This window comes from Psittacula echo (assembly GCF_963264785.1).
Source record: "Psittacula echo genome assembly, chromosome: 15".
NCBI classification, from domain to species: domain Eukaryota; kingdom Metazoa; phylum Chordata; class Aves; order Psittaciformes; family Psittacidae; genus Psittacula; species Psittacula echo.
This window is the reverse complement of record NC_137751.1, coordinates 1,113,879-1,134,568: the sequence shown is the minus strand read 5'-3', so window position 1 is coordinate 1,134,568 and position 20,690 is coordinate 1,113,879. Positions and strand designations below refer to the sequence as shown.

General features: G+C 57.3%; 3 protein-coding genes across 3 annotated transcripts in view; 1 reads left to right on the top strand and 2 right to left on the bottom strand.

The window, feature by feature from the left end:
• LOC308227380 (S-adenosyl-L-methionine-dependent tRNA 4-demethylwyosine synthase TYW1-like) overlaps positions 1-4,037 on the bottom strand; it is a gene marked incomplete at its 5' end in the record, with an annotated part of 53,528 nt that extends 49,491 nt beyond the window's left edge. The window contains 5 exons of the mRNA XM_080629930.1: positions 369-563; positions 1,351-1,452; positions 2,069-2,209; positions 2,905-3,053; positions 4,001-4,037. Of these exons, the coding sequence (XP_080486056.1) occupies positions 369-563; positions 1,351-1,452; positions 2,069-2,209; positions 2,905-3,053; positions 4,001-4,037 (624 nt within the window). The remainder of the gene's footprint in view (positions 1-368; positions 564-1,350; positions 1,453-2,068; positions 2,210-2,904; positions 3,054-4,000) is intronic.
• A 4,300-nt stretch (positions 4,038-8,337) lies between these two features.
• On the top strand, positions 8,338-12,437 carry LOC308227562 (GAS2-like protein 2A; the record flags this gene model as incomplete). The annotated part of the gene is made up of 6 exons (XM_080630249.1): positions 8,338-8,695; positions 9,297-9,535; positions 9,820-9,927; positions 10,468-10,564; positions 10,871-11,123; positions 11,630-12,437. 6 exons carry the CDS (start codon positions 8,338-8,340, stop codon positions 12,435-12,437), a joined length of 1,863 nt encoding a protein of 620 aa, XP_080486375.1.
• Positions 12,438-15,901: 3,464 nt separating this feature from the next.
• On the bottom strand, positions 15,902-19,192 carry LOC308227356 (ras-like protein family member 10B; the record flags this gene model as incomplete). The annotated part of the gene is made up of 3 exons (XM_080629900.1): positions 15,902-16,172; positions 16,612-16,736; positions 18,977-19,192. The coding sequence occupies 3 exons, from the start codon at positions 19,190-19,192 to the stop codon at positions 15,902-15,904; spliced, it is 612 nt and encodes a 203-aa protein (XP_080486026.1).
• Positions 19,193-20,690: the final 1,498 nt, after the last annotated feature.

The following is a 20,690-nucleotide window of genomic DNA, read 5'->3' as shown; positions in this document are numbered from 1 at the left end:
CTAATGTCTCTGCAGAGCCTTGTCTTCTCCAGGCTGAACCAGACCAGCTCTCCCAGCCTGGCTCCAGAGCAGAACTGCTCCAGGCCAGGCAGCATCTCTGTGGCTCGATCCAACAGCTCCACGCCCCATGTGTTGTTGCCCCAGAGCTGGATGCAACAGAGGCAGGGTCTCACCAAAACAGAGTAGAGGAAGAGAACCACCTCCCTCAACCTGCTGGCCACACTCTTTTCAGTGCAGCCCAGAATGCCATTGGCTTTCTGGGCCAATTCTCACACAAACTACCAGTAACGGGCAGGTATGTAGCATTTAAGATAGCTCAGCCTTTCAGAGGAGCAGAAGTCAAAGAAAGGTGCACAGCAGATACTTACTGTGTTGTAATGATCAACATATGCAGAGTTTCCCAAGCCAAACACAGCATATCTCAGGCCCTTCAGATAGGCTTTGCCAAAGCGAAAGTCATTCACAGCCTCTGCTAACCACCTACAGAACCAGGCTGCACTCTCGGTTGGCTGCCCATCTGTGTATGTAGCCACCAAGAACACACAGATGTTTCTGCTGGTTGTCTAAGAACAGAAACAGAACACAAGAGAAAAGATCACTCCATTTTTCTGAGCACTTCAGGAAGAGAACTGGAACACGTGGGCACCTGAAAGAAGTCAAAAGATGACATTTTTGCTGACTGGCTGAATAGTTTTTGGTGTGGGATGCTGCAGGTGATAACCCCAACAGTGGTGGATGGCCATCCTCCCTGCAAAGCCATCTTAAATTAACCAAAAGAGAACAAGCTCTCTTTCCCCTGCTTAATGGAGTGGTAAAACAGAATGGGACACCTACCTTCCCCATCCCAATCAACAGCTTCCGGAACAGACTCTTGCAGCAATAACGTTCCCCATAGATTAAAAAAGCAACTATCAATATTGACAGCAGAAAAATCCATCAAGGATTCCCCAGCAGAAATACTGCTCACGAGAAGTTCCTAAGTCTAAAAGCTGCAGAAGAATCACCATTTACTTACTCCAGTTTTGAACCCTTCCCAGGTGGACACTGACATAGACAGAACAGGGGCCCTGGTGCAGACACTGTCCATTACTCACAGCTGAGTTACAGAACTGGCTTGCACAAAGCCACACTCAACATCACACGTCCTACACGAGCCTTTCCTCAGCACTTTCAGCATTTAGCTATTTGTTGCCAAGAGTTAACGGACTGCACTTGCTTCCATGGAAGGAAAGCAAATTCCAGCACACAGCTTTGGGGATTTCCAGGATAAATGGAGAGAAATACAAGACAATAGCCTTCACAACCCCAGGAAAAGCTTGGATTTATTATTCCCATTTACAACATACCTACCTCCTCTAATAAACAATCATCTGGATCATAGTCTCCCATGCTAATGACTTCCACTGGCACATTAAGGGAAATAACTGCCTCAGCAAGAGCTCTGGCAAATCTCTGAAAAAAGAAACATAGACAGTGATCGAGCGCTACAACCCAGGTACCTGAAAGGTCGAACAAGCCCTGCTGTGCCCAGAGACAAGACTTCCCCCAGCACAGCAAGAATATACTGGCTGGAAGAAGAGAATCACATGAATTTTATGACTAATGATTTTATATTTACACACACAAATGAAATTTCTTTTTGAAAAAGCACCTGAAAGAGCCCTTCTCTCTAAGGAGACCAGCTAGCAAATTAAGAGTATATTCAAGGCCAGGTTGGATGGGGCTTGGAGCAACTTGCTCTAGTGGAAGGTGTCCCTGCCTGTAGCAGGCGGCTGGAACTGCATGAGCTTTAAGGTCCCTTTCAACACAAACCAGGCTGGCGTTCTATAATATTGGAAGAGTAAACTTTAAGCTTCATAATAATGCTTCTACTGCATACCTCACATGAAGGCAGCAGTAAAGCTCTTATTTTTATGTACTTTTCACTTATCTTTCCTGTTGGGTCACAAATTCTCATGACCTAAGGAACTCTGATTTTTACACAATGCAGTGTTTCTAAGGCAAGCAACATACTTGAATCTCAACGTTTCAACTCAACGTCATGCACATGGAAAAAAGTAACTCATACCTTTGCCGTGCCAGTCTGAGACCCATAGAAAATCTTTACCCCAGCAACATAGACCTCCTTTCTCTGCAGGGTGGCACATCCATTGACTAGCTTGTCTTCTATCCCTTCAGAAGAAGCGGGATTCCCAGTGGGTTTGTCACCCTGTGAAACAAGCACAGTGTCGTGTTCCATCCCTTTTCAAAGCGATGGTAATCCCATTTTGCCCAAAAGCATTGAAAATTCCAGTCCTGTGACCGGACTCTCAGCACCATACAAATGGAACAAAGAATTTGAGTGTCTCTCAGCCTACAGAAACACACAAGTAGCTTTCTCTGAACGAGGCCACTCTACAACACACTCATCTCACACACCACTGAGATAACAGGCTCCAGCTGAAGCCAAGAACTTCCCAACTCAGGCAGCAGAACTTCACTCACCTGAACAAGAAGGATTTAAATTCCCAAGTGGCCTAATCCCACTCTGGTCCCAAACCAGCCCAACCTTATCATTAACATCACAAGAAAAATGAGAACACCATGCAGAAGCAGAGTGATTTGCCTGAAGTGACAGAGCAACCCAGGCTGACACACTCCCTCAGTAACAAATTGGAAGTGTTCAGCTGAGTTCTGCTGTAACATCAGAGCAAAGAGGGCAGTTACCCAGAAACATAAGACGACCCAGACTGAGGATTACAACCATCAGACACACTGAACTACAGTTGCCACGTGCAACAACCCAGGTGAGCCCACAGTGAGGTAGCACATTTCACTGCACCAGGGGCTGCCTTTCCCCAGCAACTGCTCGCTTCCACACACAGATTTCTGGGCTCTTCTCAAAGCACTTACATGCTCTGTTACCTTCTTTTGGGGTTTGGAGGTGGAGAACTGAATGACGAGCCAAATGCTGATCCCAAAAGCAACTGCAGAATAGACGTAAAGCCTGTACAGCCATAAGGATGCCAGGCAAGCAGAGAAGAAGCTCCAGGTGTCCATTGAGACATCTAAATCTAAAACAGATCACAGATTTAGCAAGAGCAGATTCCAACAGCATGAACTGAGAATGAACACAACAAACCGAGCCATCTCACACCTGCAGGCTCAGGCCATCAGTCTGATGCCAGGCTCTGCAAAACACAGCCTTTGGCTACAAACAAGACACTACAAGGAGCCTTCACCTCCTCAGAGGTGCACAAGCTGAGCTCTATCTGTGTTTAGACTGTCCTGTGGAATCTCTGGGTTTTCCTTAGAGAGCACCAGTTCTGTTACAGGCAAAGGCAGAAAACACTTGAGCTGTGCAAGCATCTGAAAGGAAACAGTCCCTGTGAAACATCCAGGGTATTGTACTGGCCTTAGTTTTGCACAGATCCAACACATGCAGATTTCTCGAGCTACAAAGCTCCATGGCAAGGGGGAAATCACCTCCAAGCGCATGCTGCTGAGCACGACCCTTGCTCGTACACATGAGGTGCCACACCGCTTACAAGAGCTTTGACCCAGTTTCCAGGCCAGGCCAAAACCTCGATTCAGGCCACAACCCTGACGGGAAGCCCCTCACCAGCAACACCGAACCTCCCAAAGGTCAGAGCTGGGAGCGCTGCGGCTCTGCGGCAGCCCCAGCGAACCCCTCGACAGGCGCTCCAGGAACCTACAGCACCCCGGGAACCCCGCTCCCCCCCCGTGCAACCCCTGCAATTCCCCATGGAACACCCCCACCTCCCCCGTGCCTGACCGCCGCTGGAGCTGCCCCCCCGCCCCTCACCCCTGTGCCTGCCCTACCCCTGCCCCTCTGCACGCACACTGACTCCTGCTCTGAGCTCGCCCAACCCAGGGAACCACGGCAAATCCTCACACAAACCTCTCGTCCCCTTGCCCCGAAACCACCTCACGGGTATCACCCCACACCCGGCCAGTACCCACCAGAACATCCTCCCCGCTCCAGTTACCCTCCACACACCTCCGAGCTCCTGCAAGGCCAACCCCGGCTCGGCCATTCCCGCACACACACGGCCCCGCTCCCTCCCGGGCACTGCCCGGCCCTCGCACGGACACCCGCCTCCCTTCGCTCCGGCCACAGCGCAACACCCGCTACCGCGGCCCTCACCGCCGGACAGCTCCCGCCGCGGCCCAGGGGACGCCGTTTCCGGCCGCCGCGCGCTCTTTGCCTCCGGATGGAGTTTGCAGAGAGACAGGGAGGCGGGGAATGCGTAGGGAAGGCCACAGAGGGGCCATGGCCAGCGGATTCAGCCAATGACAGCACAGCGCGGGCGGCCCAGCCAATGACAGCACAGCGCTGGGCGGCCCCGGCCAATGGAGAAACAGCGCGGGGCAGCTCGGAGCGCAGCTGCCCGCCCTAGTGGCAGCAGCGGCCGCCTCCGTGATGGGGCCGTGGGGCGAGCGCGGCGGCGCGGGAAGCGCTTCGAGATCGCTGCTGCCGCAGCAAAGTCCTGGCAGCAGCGCAGTGTGAGTGACGGCCGGCGCTTTGAGGGCCGGGTGCGGCTCCGGTCTGTGGTGGGAGGCCCGTGGGGGATCCGGTGTGAAGACGTGGCTGTGGCGGGGGCAGCCCCGTGTGGGAGCGGTTGTGGAGCCGAGGAGCTGGCATGGCCCGAGCCGGGAGGCGGGGGGGACGGTGGGAGGCGGGGCCGGAATGACGGGGCCAGGCGCCGCCTCTGCTGCCGGCAAGAAACCGTGCTGGGAGGCAGCGCCCGAGGTGGAATGAGGTGAATGCAATTCTTCCTACCGGAACAGTTCCACAGCCAAGGCCGGATGAATGGCTGTGCATCTCTGCACTTGTTATAGTCTGGGTTTGTTAGTGTTGTTCTATTCTTGTTGTGCTGTTGTTGTTACTCTCCCACCACAGTTGTCATATTGGGTTTTTTTACTATCATTTTAGTGTTGTTTTATTGTGCATATGCAATCTTCCCTCGCTCACCTTCCCTCTTTTTATGTCCCCACTTCAAATAAACAGTCTGTGTTCACGTCTGCCTTCCCCGTGTGTGGTTCCCGGGCCAGAGCGCAGGGTGCCGCTTCCCAGCACCCTCTGCTTGTGGGGACTGGCTTCCCCTGTTCAAACACAGCTGTGTGGTCGAAAGACAGTTATTACTGTTATTATTACGATTTATTATTATTTCACTGGTTTTTCTCCGCTTTGGCTCTTCTTCGAGCAGTGGCAGTTTCAGGGCAAGACTGCACAAATGTGCTGGGAAGGACACTTAATTACCACGCTGTTGTTTCTATTGAGTCGGTGTTCCCCGTGGGAACACCAGAGAATGGGACAAAAACCCGGGTCTGTGTTGAGCTTTGCCCTGTTGTGTGCACAGAGCCCCTGCTCCTGCCTCCTCCGTTCCTTCATCCCAGGATGGAGGATGAGCCCTGCGGTGCTGTGCTGGGTTCACATCCCAGCTGGAGACACAAACACTGCGGGGGTTTGGGGATGAAGAGGGTTTTGGTGTAAGAGCCTCTATGGGGAAGGGAGAGCTGAGCTGCTGACCATGGCACTTGCAGGCAGCAGGAGCACTGCAGCCGGGCTTTATGATGGGTGGGTTCTCTGGTGTCTAATAAGGGCTGTGCTGACCTGGCAGCCTTTCTTGTGTGCAGATAAAGTGTCTGTCCTCCATCTGCAGCAGACAGGATAGACCTGCTTTTGAGTTCTGTGCCACAGTTGGATGTGAATGACTGACACAGTACGGGGGAGGAGGACAGACGGACGTGTCTGTGCATGCTTGTGAAGACAGCTCGGCTGCACAGTCCTCATTCCTTTCTCAAAGCAGGTTCCCCACCTGGAAACGCTGCTGGCTCATGTGCACCGAGTCACCAGTCATGTCTGCAAAGGGCCATTGTCTCCCATAGGAGATGACTCTCTCTGGTGGGGGAGTGTCAGGTCCCCAGGGCTTGAATTCAATGTCACCAGCCATTGGTGCTGAGCAGAACAGGGCTCAGCTTCCTCAGGGTGTCCTTTGATTTGAGGGATTTAGGGAGTTTCACCATGCTGGGCTGATGGTTCACTGATGGTTCGCCCAGGACTCAGTCCCAGCACTGGGTGCCCTGCTTTGGCATGGAGCTGTGGCTGGTCCTGCTGTGTTAGGGTGCTGTGCTGGAGTGCTGTGTCAGGGTCCCCTCCTAGTGCCAGCAGCTCTGAGCATCCTCTGCTTGCCCTCTCCCACCCTGGACCTTCCCATAGGGAAGGCAGGAGCTGCCTTGCCCCAGGCAGGGTGCTGGCCTGGCGCTTCCTGAGGAATCCTGATGCTCTCCTGGTTTGGGGGTTTCCTTTAATTCCATTGCTTGCTTGAGTGTTTCCAGCGGCTCTGTGCTGTCAGGATGCCTTTGTGGTCACGGGTGATGCTGAGCAATGGGGTAACTGCTGCATCGCCTGAACCCCACAAGGATGGGGGGACCTGTGGGAGATGGACTCACATCCTGAGCCGTGCAGTCAGCCCCACTGGTTGAAAATCCTGCTTCACAAGTGTCCTTTTCTGCTGCTGGGCTCCCTGGCACACGCCAGGCATGGACTCCTCCGGCCTCCATGCATTCCTGGCCCGGGGAATAGCTGGGATTCTTGCATTTCCTCCCCCAGAATGACACTGGACAGACAGTTATCTGCAGTGAGCATCCTCCAGGGAGAGGATGGGGTCCTGGACACAGCAAGAAGCCCCCAAGCCCATGAGAGGCTCCATTTCAATCCCAAGGTCAAGCACATCCCTGGTGGGTTTGTTTGCAGAAGTACCTGGGTGCTGGGCAGCTCTGGGTAAGGGAGGGAATCTCTGACATTCCCAGCAGTGCCCACTCATCCATGTAGTCATTCTTTTAAAGCTCCAGCTCTTGGAATCACTCCATCCATGGAGGAGCTCGGCTTTTGCCACAGACCTCGCTGTCATGGGCAATTCGGGATGAAGTTTGCAAGGGATCACAGTGCAGAGAAACCCCAAAGGTGGGATGCAAACAACCCCCCTCATGCTCATTGTACAGGTCTGCTTTTCAGAAAGAGGTTTGGAGGAGAGGACTGATGTATTTGTGCTGTGATTTGCAGCTCCCAGAAAGGGCTGAGCCCTCAGGCAAAGGGAGCTGGTCCTTGCGGGACCTGGTCTGGCCCCAGCCTTTGGGGGTGACAAGACCTGTCTGTCACCTGCAGCGGGATCAAGGGATCATCCTGAGTTCAAGTATGGGGATTTGCACCCAAACTTGAACAAAACCACTGGCCTTTTATCAGGAGATGAAAGTAAATGATGGGGGTAAGTGAAGATGCTGTCATCAGCCTGGGGGGTTGTGGCTGGGAGGACCTGATAGAGAGGGAGCAGAGGGGTCCAGGACTGCTCGGCTCTCAGTCCTTGCTCCATGTCTTGGTGGAAAGCACAGAGCAATTCATGGCAATGGTGTCTCCATCCGGACCAGCTCCCTCCAAGGCATCCCTGATCCCCGCTGCTTTGGGAAGCTCTTGTTTCAGGGTTTGGCTTTCCAGCTCCTGGTTTTGCTGTGCTGCATGGAGCAGACAGGAGGGATGCAGAGGGACTGGTCTGAGCATCCATGATGTGATCAGGTCCTCACACTGGACCTGCACAGAGCTCAGCCTCTGGGCACCCCATCTGAAGAGGAGGGAGCCCTGCTCGGCGTCACCATAGGTCCCCTATTTGGGTTGGCTCCTCACCACGGTGTGTTTGGGCTTGCACAGCACTCGGTGGCATCTCAGCTGTGTCTGAGCTTCTGAAATAGGTGCAAAAGTGTGACTGCCTCAGGGCTATAATTCAGGGTACCAAGCCCTGAAGATGCATCTTGTAGGGCCCCCAGGTCACCCCACGTATGGTGGAGGTGGGTGCAAGGGTGGCATGAAGGGTGAAAATCCCCCCTCTTTTGGTTGTAAGCAACTTGGGATGCTGAGGAGCTGCTCCCTGACTCCCTCCTGCCCCAGATCCAGGGGCCTCTGGGAAAATCCCACCCTGGGGTGGCTGGGGAAGAAGGAGCAGGCGGAGGAGCAGGCGCTGAAGGGTTAATGGGGAGTGTTTGCAGCCGGTCCCTTGTCACCAAGGAGAAGGGAGCAGCACTTGGGAAGGAAACAAAACACCCACTGCCCAGGAGGGTGATTTCCTTTCCCCAAGCTGCATTACAGCCCTCGGACCCCAGAAGGGCTCCTGACACCACCGGGACAACGGCGTCACCATCCCGGGTGGCAGAGAGCAAGCGGCACCGGGTGAGTGTGGTGGGTGGGGAGGTGGGCTGGGGACACATCCCCATCACCCGTGTCCACACCACCCATGTACCCATCATCCCTTCCCTTCCATCTCCTCCCAGTCTTATGGCAAGATGTGGGGGCCGCCGTGCCCGGCGGTGCGGAGCATCCGTCCCTACCGGTCCAGCGAGCAGTACCTCTACGCCATGAAGGAGGACCTGGCGGAGTGGCTGAAGGAGCTCTATGACCTGGACATCGAGGTGGGGACCTTCGTGGAAGTGCTGGAGACGGGCTCCGTGCTCTGCTCCCACGCCAACAACATCACCCACGTGGCTGGGGAGTTCTCCCGTGCTTGCCCCGGTGCAGCCCAGCACCTCCGCCTGCCCGCTGCCGGTGTCGCCTGCAACCTGGCTGCACAGCCCGGCACCTTCCAGGCCAGGGACAATGTCTCCAACTTCATCCAGTGGTGCAGAAAGGAGATGGATATTAAAGGTAAGGTGCCAGGCTGACCATGACTCCGGGTGCGATTCCCCTATGGCTGCTCCTGGCATCACCCTGTGTGTTTTCCCATGTGTCCCGCAAAGCCAGTGCCACCCAGCACCATGGGCACACATCCCAGAGCTGGGATTTCTTGAACAAGCTCCTCCTGGATTGGCAGCAGGGTGCTGGCACTCAGATGATGTGTTTGCTTGGGTGCGAGTGTGTGCTGGAAGGGTGGAATTGTAAAGGCTGCGTGCTACAGCATGATCCCAACTATGATCCCATCAGGAGCAGTCCTGGCTCTGAGCAAAGGGTCTGTCACCCTGTCCCCACCACTGGTGAATGCCTGCGAAAGGCATAGGCGTGGAGTGACACATCCTCTGCACACCACGTTTTGTGGCTTTGGGATGCCATGAGAGAGCCACAGTGATTTCACTTGTGGATGCCCAAGGAGAAGGCTCTTTACCCCAACTCTCATTGGACCATTCCTAGAGGGATGGCTTCAGGGAATAACATCCCTTTGAGTGGATTTTGACTCCACCTGTGCCCCATATCCCCTTTGTTCCCAACCCCACGCACTGGGCCCAGCTCAGCCCAGCCTGCCCTGCCCCAGATGTGCTGATGTTCGAGACAGAGGACCTGGTGCTGAGGAAGAATGAGAAGAACTTTGTGCTGTGCCTGCTGGAGCTGGCGCGCCGTGCTGCCCGCTTCGGGATGCGCGCCCCGACCCTCGTGCAGATGGAGCAGGAGATCGAGGAGGAGCTGCGGCAGGAGCTGGACCTGCCGCCCGCAGACACTCCGCTGCCCCGGACCCCCCGCAAACCACAGGACCTCCACAACCTCGACCAGATGGTATCAGAGGGGCAGGCAGCGGGATGGGGACGGGGATGGAGATGGAGATGGGTGGGGATGAGGATGGAGATGGAGATGGAGATGCGTGGGGAAGGGGATGGCGATGGGGATGGGGATGGGTAAGGAAGAGGATGGGGGTGGAGATGGGGATGGAGATGGATGGGGAAGGGGATGGGGATGGAGATGGAGATGGAGATGGATGGGGAAGGGGATGGAGAAGGATGGGGATGTCCACCCCAGGACCTTTCCCAGTGACCATGATGACCTATCCCTGGTGCCTACAGGTCCAGCACCTGGTGAGCCGCTGTACCTGCCCCGTCCAGTTCCCGATGATCAAGATATCCGAAGGGAAATACCGTGTGGGTGACTCTGACACCCTCATCTTTGTCCGGGTGAGTCTGCTTGGCCCTGTGCTTTTAGGGTGCAGGCACCAGCAATCTTGCTCTGCTGCCACAAAGCCTCTTCCATAATCCACCCCCCAAACGGGGTCAGTGTGTGGGTTTTGACTGTGATCCCCAAAGCTGGGCAGCAGGGAAGCTCAGCCCTGCAGTACATGTTTGCATAGATGTAGCCATCCATGAGTACAGGGCAAAACCTGCCATTCCAACCAGAGCCAGGTCTTACCCAGCAGTGGGAGCACTGGGATGTTCCATCCCTGCCTGGATCCATCCCAAAGGGCTCAGCACATGATGATGGAGTGGGGTTTTCCACAAGGCTCCCCACTCTCCTCGGGGTGATGAAATGTGCCCATTGGGATGGCAGCAGAAGCTGAGCCCCCCTGGCTTCAGTGCACAGAGCCAGGGATGAAGCTGTATCCTTTGGGAGACCCGGTGACACTTAGAGCAAGCCCAGAGCCCTCAAACCCCGGCTCAGCAGGCTCTATATAGAGGTGTAGGTCAAACCGGACTCACAGCACATGGCATCCCACGCAGATCCTGCGGGAGCACGTCATGGTGCGGGTCGGGGGCGGCTGGGACACGCTGGAGCATTACCTGGACAAGCACGACCCGTGCCGCTGCACCTCGCTCTGTGAGTCCCTGCATCCCCAGACCTGCGGCTGGGATTAGGGGGGGTCCGCCCTGGGTCTGGGGCCGTTTAACAGAGAGGGAGGCTTCATTCCTGCCCTGCCCCGTTGCTTTGCCTGGTTGCGGGGACTTTCGTTGGCTTCGGTGGCCACTAGAGGTCACGGCAGACTGATGGATGGAGCCGGTCCCCAAAAGCCCCTTTGCAGGGAGCATCCCGGAGGGGCCGGATGCTGAGCAGCGGCTGGGGGGGCTGCACCGGGGGATGGGTGCACGGGCAGCGGTGCTGAGCCCCGCGTTGTTCTCCCTGCAGCTCACAAACAAGCCTTGAAAAGCAGGAGCCCGCAGCAGCAAGTGCAGCACGAGATCAGGCTGTGCCCAGCCTCCAAGGGCCGCGGCCAGCCCCAACCCGCCGTGCTGGTCAGCCGCTCGCAGAGCCCCCTGCCCCCTGTCGCATGGCGATCCCGAGTCTCCTCCTGCCCTCGTCTCCCTTCTCCGGAGGGCTCAGGTCACCCTGTGGGTGCCAGCCCCTGCTGGCAGCAGCCCCAGAGGGTCCCTTCGGGCAGGTGAGTGATGCAGGGATGCTTCGTGCCCCAAACCATCCGCTTTGGGCAGTTTTCCTCACATCCCTGCATTCCTTTCCCTGTCCCTTCTGGAAGTGCCCAGCTCCAGGCAGGATGGAGGGCAGCAGGGATGCAGCAGCTCCCCGGCCCCTCTCCACTCTTTCCTCTTGCAGGACACGAGCACCATCAGCTCCGCCTTTGGGACAGCAACCGCTGCCATCCAGGGCAGCCCCTCGACCCAGCTCTGGCTGCAGGGTGCCGAGCCAGGCACCCACCCCTTCACGTGTAGCCCCCAGCACACAGGGCAGCGTGGGGGTCCCCAAGGCACCGCATGGGAGCACCCCAATGAAATCCTCTGGGACACCAGCACGGGGCAGGCCCGGGGCACCCAGCACGTGGCTGGCACCAGCACCCCCAAAACCCACCCAGCAAGGGGGGAATCTGTCTGTGGAGGCAGCCAGGCCGCAGGAAGGGGGGATCCCTGCTGTGTTGCACCCCCGTGCCCGCAGCCCCACGAAGGTCCATGCCCCTTCCCCGCACCAGGGTGATTCACAGAGCCCACGTGAAGGGAGATGGGGAGTCCCTGGCCGGGGCCACCCCTTGTCACCCCGAACCCCCTCCAGCCAGCATCCGAAACAGGACAGCAGCGTTAAACCCTCTGCTAAAGCCAGCCGGGCCTGCTGCCGGCCCCCCACCCCAAGGTGCAAGGGCTGTGCACCCCAGCAGTGCCACCCAGCCGCAAGCCCAAGGGCTGGGGATGCTGAGGAACTGGTGGATGAACCGGGGGGAGCCTGTGGTCCTGGTGAGGGGAGTGGGGGGATGCAGGGATGCCAGGGGCATGCGCAGCCCCCTGGCTATGACAAGGTAGTGGAGGAGCTCTCCCATGGGCACCAGCCCCTGCGCCCTGCGGGGAGCTGGGTCCCCAACATGGTCCCGCAAGCCGCCCTACAGCCCACTGTGCCCCCGGATGGGGGGCAGGCAGAGGGGTCAGGAATGGGGGCCCAGACCCCACGGGCAGCCAGGGCCAGCAGCGTCCCCAAGTCCCGGCGGTGCCTGAAGAAGCCCGAACGCGTGCCCTCCATCTACAAGCTGAAGCTGCGGCCCAAGGTGCGTCCCCGGCGGGACCACAGGCCAGGCAAGCGGCCCTCGCGCATCCCCACCCCAATGGGGCAGCGGCCGCCAGCACCCCGGAGTCAGCATCGCCCCACTGGGCTCCCCCAGCACCCCCAGCCCAACAGCACCCATCCCACGGCCAAGCCATCACTGGCTGACTGCAGTGCCTGGCTGACCGAGGACGATGAGGAGGAGTGGGTCTGACCCCCAGGTTTCAGCAGGGTTGGACCCCACACTTGTGCTAAGGTGGGACTGATGCTGGAGCTGTGGTACCCAAGGTTGGTGTTGGAAGGATGAATTTGCTCCCATAACACCCAGGGTGTCCCCCCATTGCTTTTTGGAGCTGCACCCTCTCCTTCCCCATGGAGTTGGTTGTGGACCACCCTAATTCTCCTCCTCAGCAGGCTCCCTTGTGCTGGTTTTGGGTGGAAAAATCCAGCCCCAGGTTGAGAGAATGGGGCACTTTCTGCAGGGAAGAGAGATGCAGATGGCCCCTATGGTGTCCCCATAACGTGGGGACACCTCGCACCCAGCATCCAGGTGTGCAGGCCATCTCATACCTCAGTCTTCCTGATCTGTACAACAGGATTAACAAACCTCTTACAGCACCAAGAGCCTTAAAGACTGAAGGGGGGTGTTTCAGAGGACTGACCCTTGCTGAGCCCCTTGGGCTTCTTTATGGTGGGAGACCCGGGGAAGCAGTGGTCACTTTGGTGGTGATGATCAGCGTGGTGGCTGTCACCAAGGGTCATCGCCTGCAGCTATGGACCTGTTCATGTTTGTGCAATAGAGACATACCAAAGCTCTTCTGTTCCAGCATCTTTTCCGTACAGGTGGGGAGGGACAGAGGATGATCCTGAGGGGGGGTCACGGCGAAGGGAATTTCTGCTGCTGGTCTGTGCGTGCACAGCAAACATCCTTCTGAGAGACCCATAGGGGCCAGAAGAGCCCCATCTTCCAAGAGAGGAATAAGCCAGACCCACACCCCTGCAGAGGAGCAGCAAAGGAGAGCACTGGGGTCCTGGGGATGCCAAAGCTGCTGGCAAAACTGCTCCTTTGGCAGCGGAGAGACCAATTCCCCCTCCCTGGCCCATTGCCTCTCATACAAAAGCTGCGACAGTGGAACCTGGTGGCACGAAGAAAGAGCAGCAAGGCGGGTACAGAACAAGGGGACAGACCTGATTTTTAATTCCATTTCAAATAAGGGAGTGCAGGGTGTTACAGGCGGTGCAGACACCTCGGGAATCTCCAACAAGAGGTCCAGGGGGAAGAGGAAAGCCAAGTCCAGGCGACTGGGACACTCACCAGGAAAGGAGGAGGAGTTGAGAGAAGCATCCTTGCTGGGCTGGACCGAACCCAGGCACCACGTGCACAGGGGCAGAAACCCATCACCACCCTGGGGACAGCGGTGGGGACATCCTCAGCCTCTGCCAGGCTCAGGAGCAGGTTGGTTTGTGCAGGACCAGGGTGGCTTTGTGTTAAAGGGCAAGGAGCAGGGCTCTTGTAGCTGCTGCTCTGATCCCTGCGAGCCTGGGATGCTCCAGACCTCCCAGCCCTGGTTTCCCTGTGGGTACCCCCACATACTCCCTCGTCCTGGGAAAGTAGCTCTTTGTAGCCCTCTTTTTCTTAGGAGCTGGGAAATGCTGTCAGAGCAGTGAGTTATTATTACTAATATAACTTTGTTTATAAAGTGCAATAGAATATAACAATTATATTTATAACTTTTTCTTTTTCTTTCTTTTTCTCCAAAATACTAAATAGATGCTATAAAAACTGGTAACTAATTGTGCTATAAACTGCAGGCTACAGGGTTATAACAAACAATGTATTGGTTTAGTCGTTGATATGTGTACATCGGAGCACTTTAGAAATGCTTTATTATTAGCATTTACCAAGGAGCTTCCTTCTCAAACAATTTGGAGGGGTAAAGCCAGCCAGAGACCGATAACGTGGACTTAGATGTGTCCATAAATCCTGATGGGATGAGGTCAGGGCCGTGAGGAAGCCCGGTCAGTTTGCCTTGAAGGCAAGGGATGGGGATGAGTGCCACTGCCTGCCTCCGGCCGGGGCTCTCGACCCGCTGTGTTCCTCCACCACCTTTTCTCTTGGTTTTCCCTTATTTTCCCATTTTGGAGCAAGGGGAATGGGGTTTGGGTGCTGGGGGTGGGAAACAGGAGCAGGGTGACCCCAAACCCCACAGCACTGGGCTGCAGGGCAGCGCATAGGGTATGAAATGCACTGAGTGGAAAGCATCACCCAGAGCACAGCGATGCTGCTGAGAGATGGAAACCTCGAGTGGGAGAAGAGATGGAGCTGGTGTCCTCTGCCACAGCACTGCTGAGCACCTGCGTCGCCTTTGTTACACCAGAAACCACTGACATGGATCACATCCATGGATCACATCACAGCCTCACATCCTGCTTTGGGAGGTGAGGATGCACCTCTCCATGTCTCAAAGGGAGCAGCCGAGAAGGAGGCACCACAACACCTCACCAGCACATCCTCCCAGCACCATTTCCTAACAGGAGCTGCCCTTGGCACCTTGTGCAGGACAAGACGAGGATGAGCTTCAATCTGGTGTAAAACAAGCTGGAAGATTAAAACCTAATAACAAGGCCTCAATTTCCTCTTAGGGATAGACAGAAAACAAAGGAACACAACGGGAAATCAAAGTCCAGGTCCCTATTGCTTTGGAGGATGCCTTCGCACCGCTGCCATCTCACACGGATGGAGGCGAGCATCCCGATGGGAAAGCCAGTGCGGGGTGATGGAGTGAGGGGCTGCCCTGGGGACACCAGGGGGTGGTTGGATCCCGCTGAGCCCGGGACACGAGGTAGCGGAGGGGTGACCTGCCCGGCAAGCAGCATTCCGGGGTTATTTGGTGTTCTACAGGCCGTGGGGAGGGGGAGCCTTCCTTGGCTGAACCCGGGCAGAAGGGGGACTTGAGGCCCTGGGGAAGCAGCACCCATTGGAAGTAAGGGGTAGGATGGGGGCTGTAGTTTAAGTGTTTCCCCCCCCCATTTCTTGCTTTCATCCAGAAATTCCACCTGGAAATCTGACCCAACTGAGCCAAAAGAGGGCCCCTGTGACCCGGCCTCTTGCTGGAGGTTGCTCTGCCCTTAGGAGAGAAGCCCCAGTTCTGAAGGGGGGACTCCCAGCTCCACCGTGCCCCAGGGATGGAGCCACGCTGGGCCACAGGCACTGGGCAATTCCCTTCCAGGAGGCAGGCGATGGCAGGCAGCAGATGCCAGGGAAGGATGGAGCCAACAGCCAACCTCTGGGTACCACCTGAGGCATCTCCTTTACCCCCCCGTGCCACGCAGCACATCAGGCACAGCAGAGACACAACCCCCCCCCCAGGACAGCTTTAACCCCGAGTGCCAGAGGCCTGGGGAGGGCTCAGTTTAACCATGGTCCTCCCTCACCCCTCGCTCCCTCCAGGCATCCCGGCCACCCTCCTGCCCATGGCATCACCCTGTCCAAGGTGCACTGTCCCCATATGTCACCGCAGGGTACCAGCGCTGGCGGGGAAGCAAACCCCAAGGTGCCTCCAGCACCGCTTCCACCACAGCATCACCCCCATCGAGTGGTGACACCGGGGAGCCGCGGTCCCCAAGGATGGGTGGCCACAATGGCAGGGCCAGAGGGGTCCATGGGGGCCGGGGGGCTCACATGATGGTGCATCGGTTCCTGCGCAGGGCGCCCTGGAAGCGGATGGTGGTGTGGACGTGCTTGCAGCGGGCGCAGCCCACGCTCTTGAGCAGCTCGCTGAAGAGCAGCAGGATGTGCCAGTTGTACTTGGCCGAGCACTCGATGTAGCCGCACTTCCACGTCTTCTTCACCAGGTTGGAGACGTTCCAGCGCGGGATCACCCGGCCCCGCTGCAGGTCCCGCTTGTTGCCCACGATGATAATGGGTGTCTCTGATGTGCCGATGACCCTGGGGAGGGAACACAGAAGGGGACAGGGCACAGTGTGAGGATGGGCCCGCGGACCCCAACCCATCCCAAACAAGCTCTTGGCTTTGGCTTGGCAAGAGGGATGTGACTCCTCTTGCCTCATCCCTCTTCATGGCCAGCCCCGCATTGTGTCAGCCCCAGTTGCTTTCTGCCCTCACCTACAGGGGATACCTGCCTGGGGTCATAGAATCCCAGACTGGTTTGGGTTGGAAGGGACCTTAAAGCTCATCCAGTTCCATGGGCAGGGACACCTTCCACTAGACCAGGTTGCTCCAAGCCTCATCCAGCTCCTTCTGCCCTCAGGTCCAGTTTTGCTTCAGGGCTCCCAGCCCCGCAGAGGGGCTTTGTGACAGTCTGTAATATCGCATCCCCAACGCCAAGAGCGGGGAAGCACTGCACTGCAGGGGGATGCATCCCTACCTCGTCTCCAGGATCTGCTGGCGGATGGTTTTGATGTACTCGAAGCTGTCAAAGCAACAGATGTCATAGACCAGGATGTAGGCATGGACGCTCCGGAGCCCCCTGCAACACACGTCCGCCCACTCCTGCAAGGTGCAGAGAGGGATCAGTCCTGGCTCAGCCCCAGCCCCGTGCCTGGGGGATGCCCTGCACTGGGTGCACACCCTCCAGCACCCATCTCACCTCTGCTCTGCGCTCACCCATCCCTGTGACGCTGCATCTGCCCCTCACAGCCCTCCAGCCACCCCATCTCCAGAGATTCCTTCTTCCCCTCAGTAATCCATAGGAGAGCGAATGGGATTTGCCACCCCAATTCCTCTCTTGAACAAGGATTGGTGCCCAGTGGTCCAGGGGTGAGCTGGGAGTGGGGCTGAATGCACCCCTCACCCTGGCTGTAAAAGCTTCATCCTCCATAGCTGTAATGAGGTGTGTTAACCAGGGATGCACCCTGACTTGCAGGCAGGGCAGGCTGAGGATGCATCCCCATCCGTGTGGGTCAGAGGGGGAAGGTGACGGCAGGGCTGTTTGGAGGGGACATGGGGACAGGAGAGGAGCTGTGGCTGCTGGGGCGTCTGTGGGACTGGGAGCCAGGGCAGAGGCAGGCAGGGGTGGCCTCTCCGCAGCCACAAAGTGGAGCTGTAAGGAATTCGTGTTGCCAGGGAAGCTTTGGGCTTCCAGAAATAACAGGATTATTTTTTCCATGCTATAGGATCTGTCCCACTTCCAGCCATTTTCCCAGTGCAGCAGTGGTGTCGGGAAAGGCAGCCCATGCTGACAGCACCACAAACCCTCCTGAGCACCATGGAGATGCACCAAGGAGGAAAGGCATCACTTCTCCTGAGCAAACCTCTTTAGTCCCATGAATCATCCCTTGCAGTTTATCATCGGGATGATGCAAAGCAAGACCTAGGACTGAAGGGAACTGGGAAGAGGAAAGTTTTGGGTGCAGGTTGGTCTCCGTCACAGACTGCAGCAGGGGAAGGAGCTGGGACACCGAGGGCAGGAGATGCTGTGCAGCTCCTCGGTGTCACAGCGATGCAGGCGGATGGAGCAGCAGCGTCTCTCAGTCCTGATACACCTGGGAGATCCACAAATTGCAGCTATTCCACCACTCCGGGGAGCAGCTTGCTCCAGTGCTGTGATGTCAGGATGGTTTCCCCTGTGTGGGCAGGTTTTCCAGGATGCTCAAGGCTGGAGGAGTGTCCCATGTGGGAACGGGATGTTGGGAAGCCACTAGCTCCCGCTCCTCTCCCAGCACATCACTGCAAGGATGCTGCTCCTGGGCACGGAGCTTCCCAGCAAACAGAGCCGTATCCCCCATCGCAACCCTCTTCTTTCCCCTTGGAGCCATCCCTGTGCCCAGCCTCTCTTCCCAGGAAACCTCCATCTGTTCCCACCGGCTGCGTCCTCTCGAGCACAGTGAGGCAGGGAGTTAATGGAGCGTGGCAGCATCGCTGCCGTGTCAGTACATCACCCTTTGCTATTCTGGGCTGTCTCTCGCGCTGACCTTTCATTCCCTGCTCACACTGATTAATCCTAAACCTCCTCCTTGCCCCTGGAGCTCCCACTTCACCTCCTGCCTGACAGCACAGGGCAGGAGCACTACAAGGCCTCATAACCCTGTCCCCATGGGGCACTGGAGTGATATCATTATACTGATTAGATATAAGAGGGACCAGCTCTTATGGAGGTGCCCCATTGCCCTCCAGCCACAGCTTCTTTCCCCACAGCAGTGGCACAACTTGTGCACTATGGCTTGAGCCTAAAATCCCCTTTTTCCCCATTAAACCCCTTTGAAGCAGCACTGGTACCAATGCTTTATGACCCCATGCAGCCTTTTGGGCCTGTTCTGGAAGCACCTGAAGGGGGTTTGAGGAGGTGCTGGTGGGCTCAGTGCTCGAGAAATGTGGTGGGATCACAACCACACCAGGAGGGGATGTGCAGCCCTGCTCTACCTGGCATGGGCAACGCATGCATTGGGGTCTGGCTCTCCAGGAACCCCTGGTTCTCCCCTGAATGCTCTGGCCATGCACCTCCAGCCCTTTGCTGGTGTCAGCTCTGACTGGGATCCATCACCCAGCTGGATGGGACCATAGGCATTGCCAGAGGAGCACCATCCCTCCCATATTTGCCATCATTTTAGGTGAGAAAGCTTTAAAAGACACATTATACCCAGGCCCGCTCAGCCAATAGCCACGAGGACGTGACCCCTCACACTAGCAAGCACAGGGAGAAGCATCCCCTGAAGAGAAGGACCCGGGATCCCCCAGGGTTCTACAGCAAAACCCCATAGAGGTCAATGCCACCGCAGAGGCCCCATCCCTACCTGCAGGGTGTTGACGGGGAAGGCGGTGATGGGGGGGAAGTCCATGATCTGCAGGTCGTGGACGTGGCCGTTCATGACGACGGCGGGCAGGTAGACGCGCCGGGCCGTGGTGGGCACGCAGACCTCGCTGAACTCGTTGTAGAGGAACTGCCGCACTATGGCACTCTTGCCCACGCCCTGCGCTCCCAGCACGGCGATCTTGACCGTTGCCACCATGCCGCCGCCGCGCGCCGGCCGCTGCCCTGCTGCTGCCCCTGCGGTGCCGAGGCTGCATATTCCCACGCAGGGGGCCTCAGCCCCATTCAGGATGCATTTCCCCTGTCACTGACAGGCCAAGGAGGAGACGGTCAGATCCCAAAGGCACCCCGGGCACACCTGCAGGTGATGTGTTTCCAATGGGAAGGGGTTGATCTGTCCTCAGGGAGCAGGAGCATCCCCCAAGGCTGGGCAGTGTCCCCCTCGGGGGCTCCCACCCTGCACAGCCAAGGATCTGGGTGAACTCCATCCCAGGAAGAAGCTCCATTATTCAGCCCTTTTGGCACCAGAGCAAGGAAACCTCTAGGAAAGGGTCTGGGTTTGCAGCACGGGGGGTCATCCCACAGCATCCATGGGGACTGTCGCTGGCTGCTCCATCCCAGTGCTGCCCCAAGCCAGGGAATCCATCTTCGCTCCGCTTGGACAGCTGGAATTGCCTTTTGCTGGGGCAGGGGGGAGATCGCTCTGTGCAGCAACAGCTTTAATGTTTAATTCCAGGCTTTGAGCAGTTTGGCAATTAACTTGATGGAGGCTAATTTCTGAGCCAGCTGACGGGGTAAGCCCACGGGCTGCTGGCGCATGTGTTGAGGCCAGAGAAACCCGGGGCAGGGCCACACATGCAGGGGAGGACACAGGGTCATAGCCCACACATAAGGATGAACGAGTGGAGTCAAGGGGCCCAAACACTCACTGGCCTCAGGCTCCCAACCAGGGGCTATGATGGAAACAACGAGGCTGAGGGGCTGGGTCCCACTTCTGCTTGCTCCCATGATTAGGAAGCAGCTTGTACTTAATCCCAGGGTGTGGATGCTTTCAGCAACGTGTGATGCTCTGGCTCGTTTTCCCTAAAAACGATCCCCAAAGCACAGGGCAGTGGTCCCTGAGCTGGCAGAAAGCAGCAGGCTCAAACCACCCTGTCCTGACTGCTTGATGGAGGTATTTGCCCCAGGAGAGCTTGGACATGGATGTCCTGGCTGCTGGGTGCCGGCATTGCCAGGCTTCCTGTGGTCCCCCAAGCTGGGCCATGGTTCCCACCATCCCTCACCCTCCTCACAGCAAGGCTGGTGGCTGGCAGGGCCTGACCCAGCCCCGGGGCAGCAGCAGGTTTCTGCCCTGGGCTGGGCACCACGGCACACGCATGGCACATGGGGCTGGGAACATCCCCTGGGGTGCTGCTGCCCTCGGGGACCTGCTCACCCCAGCCCCAGGAGTGGTTCCATAGGGACACTGGGGTGCTGGGGCCTCTCTCCACCCGCAGAAAGCACTGTCATTGCAAGTCCCCGGGGGCCACTCTGCTGCAGGAACAACCCCACAGAACCCAGCTCCAATGCGGGGCTGGAGGGCGATGGAGACACAACCGAGACCCCGCGCCCCGCAACGGGCTGACCCACCCCAAAAACCCCGTCCCCCTCCAGGCTGGCACCCGGGGGCCACGCATGAGCCAAGCCGGCCCCAGGAC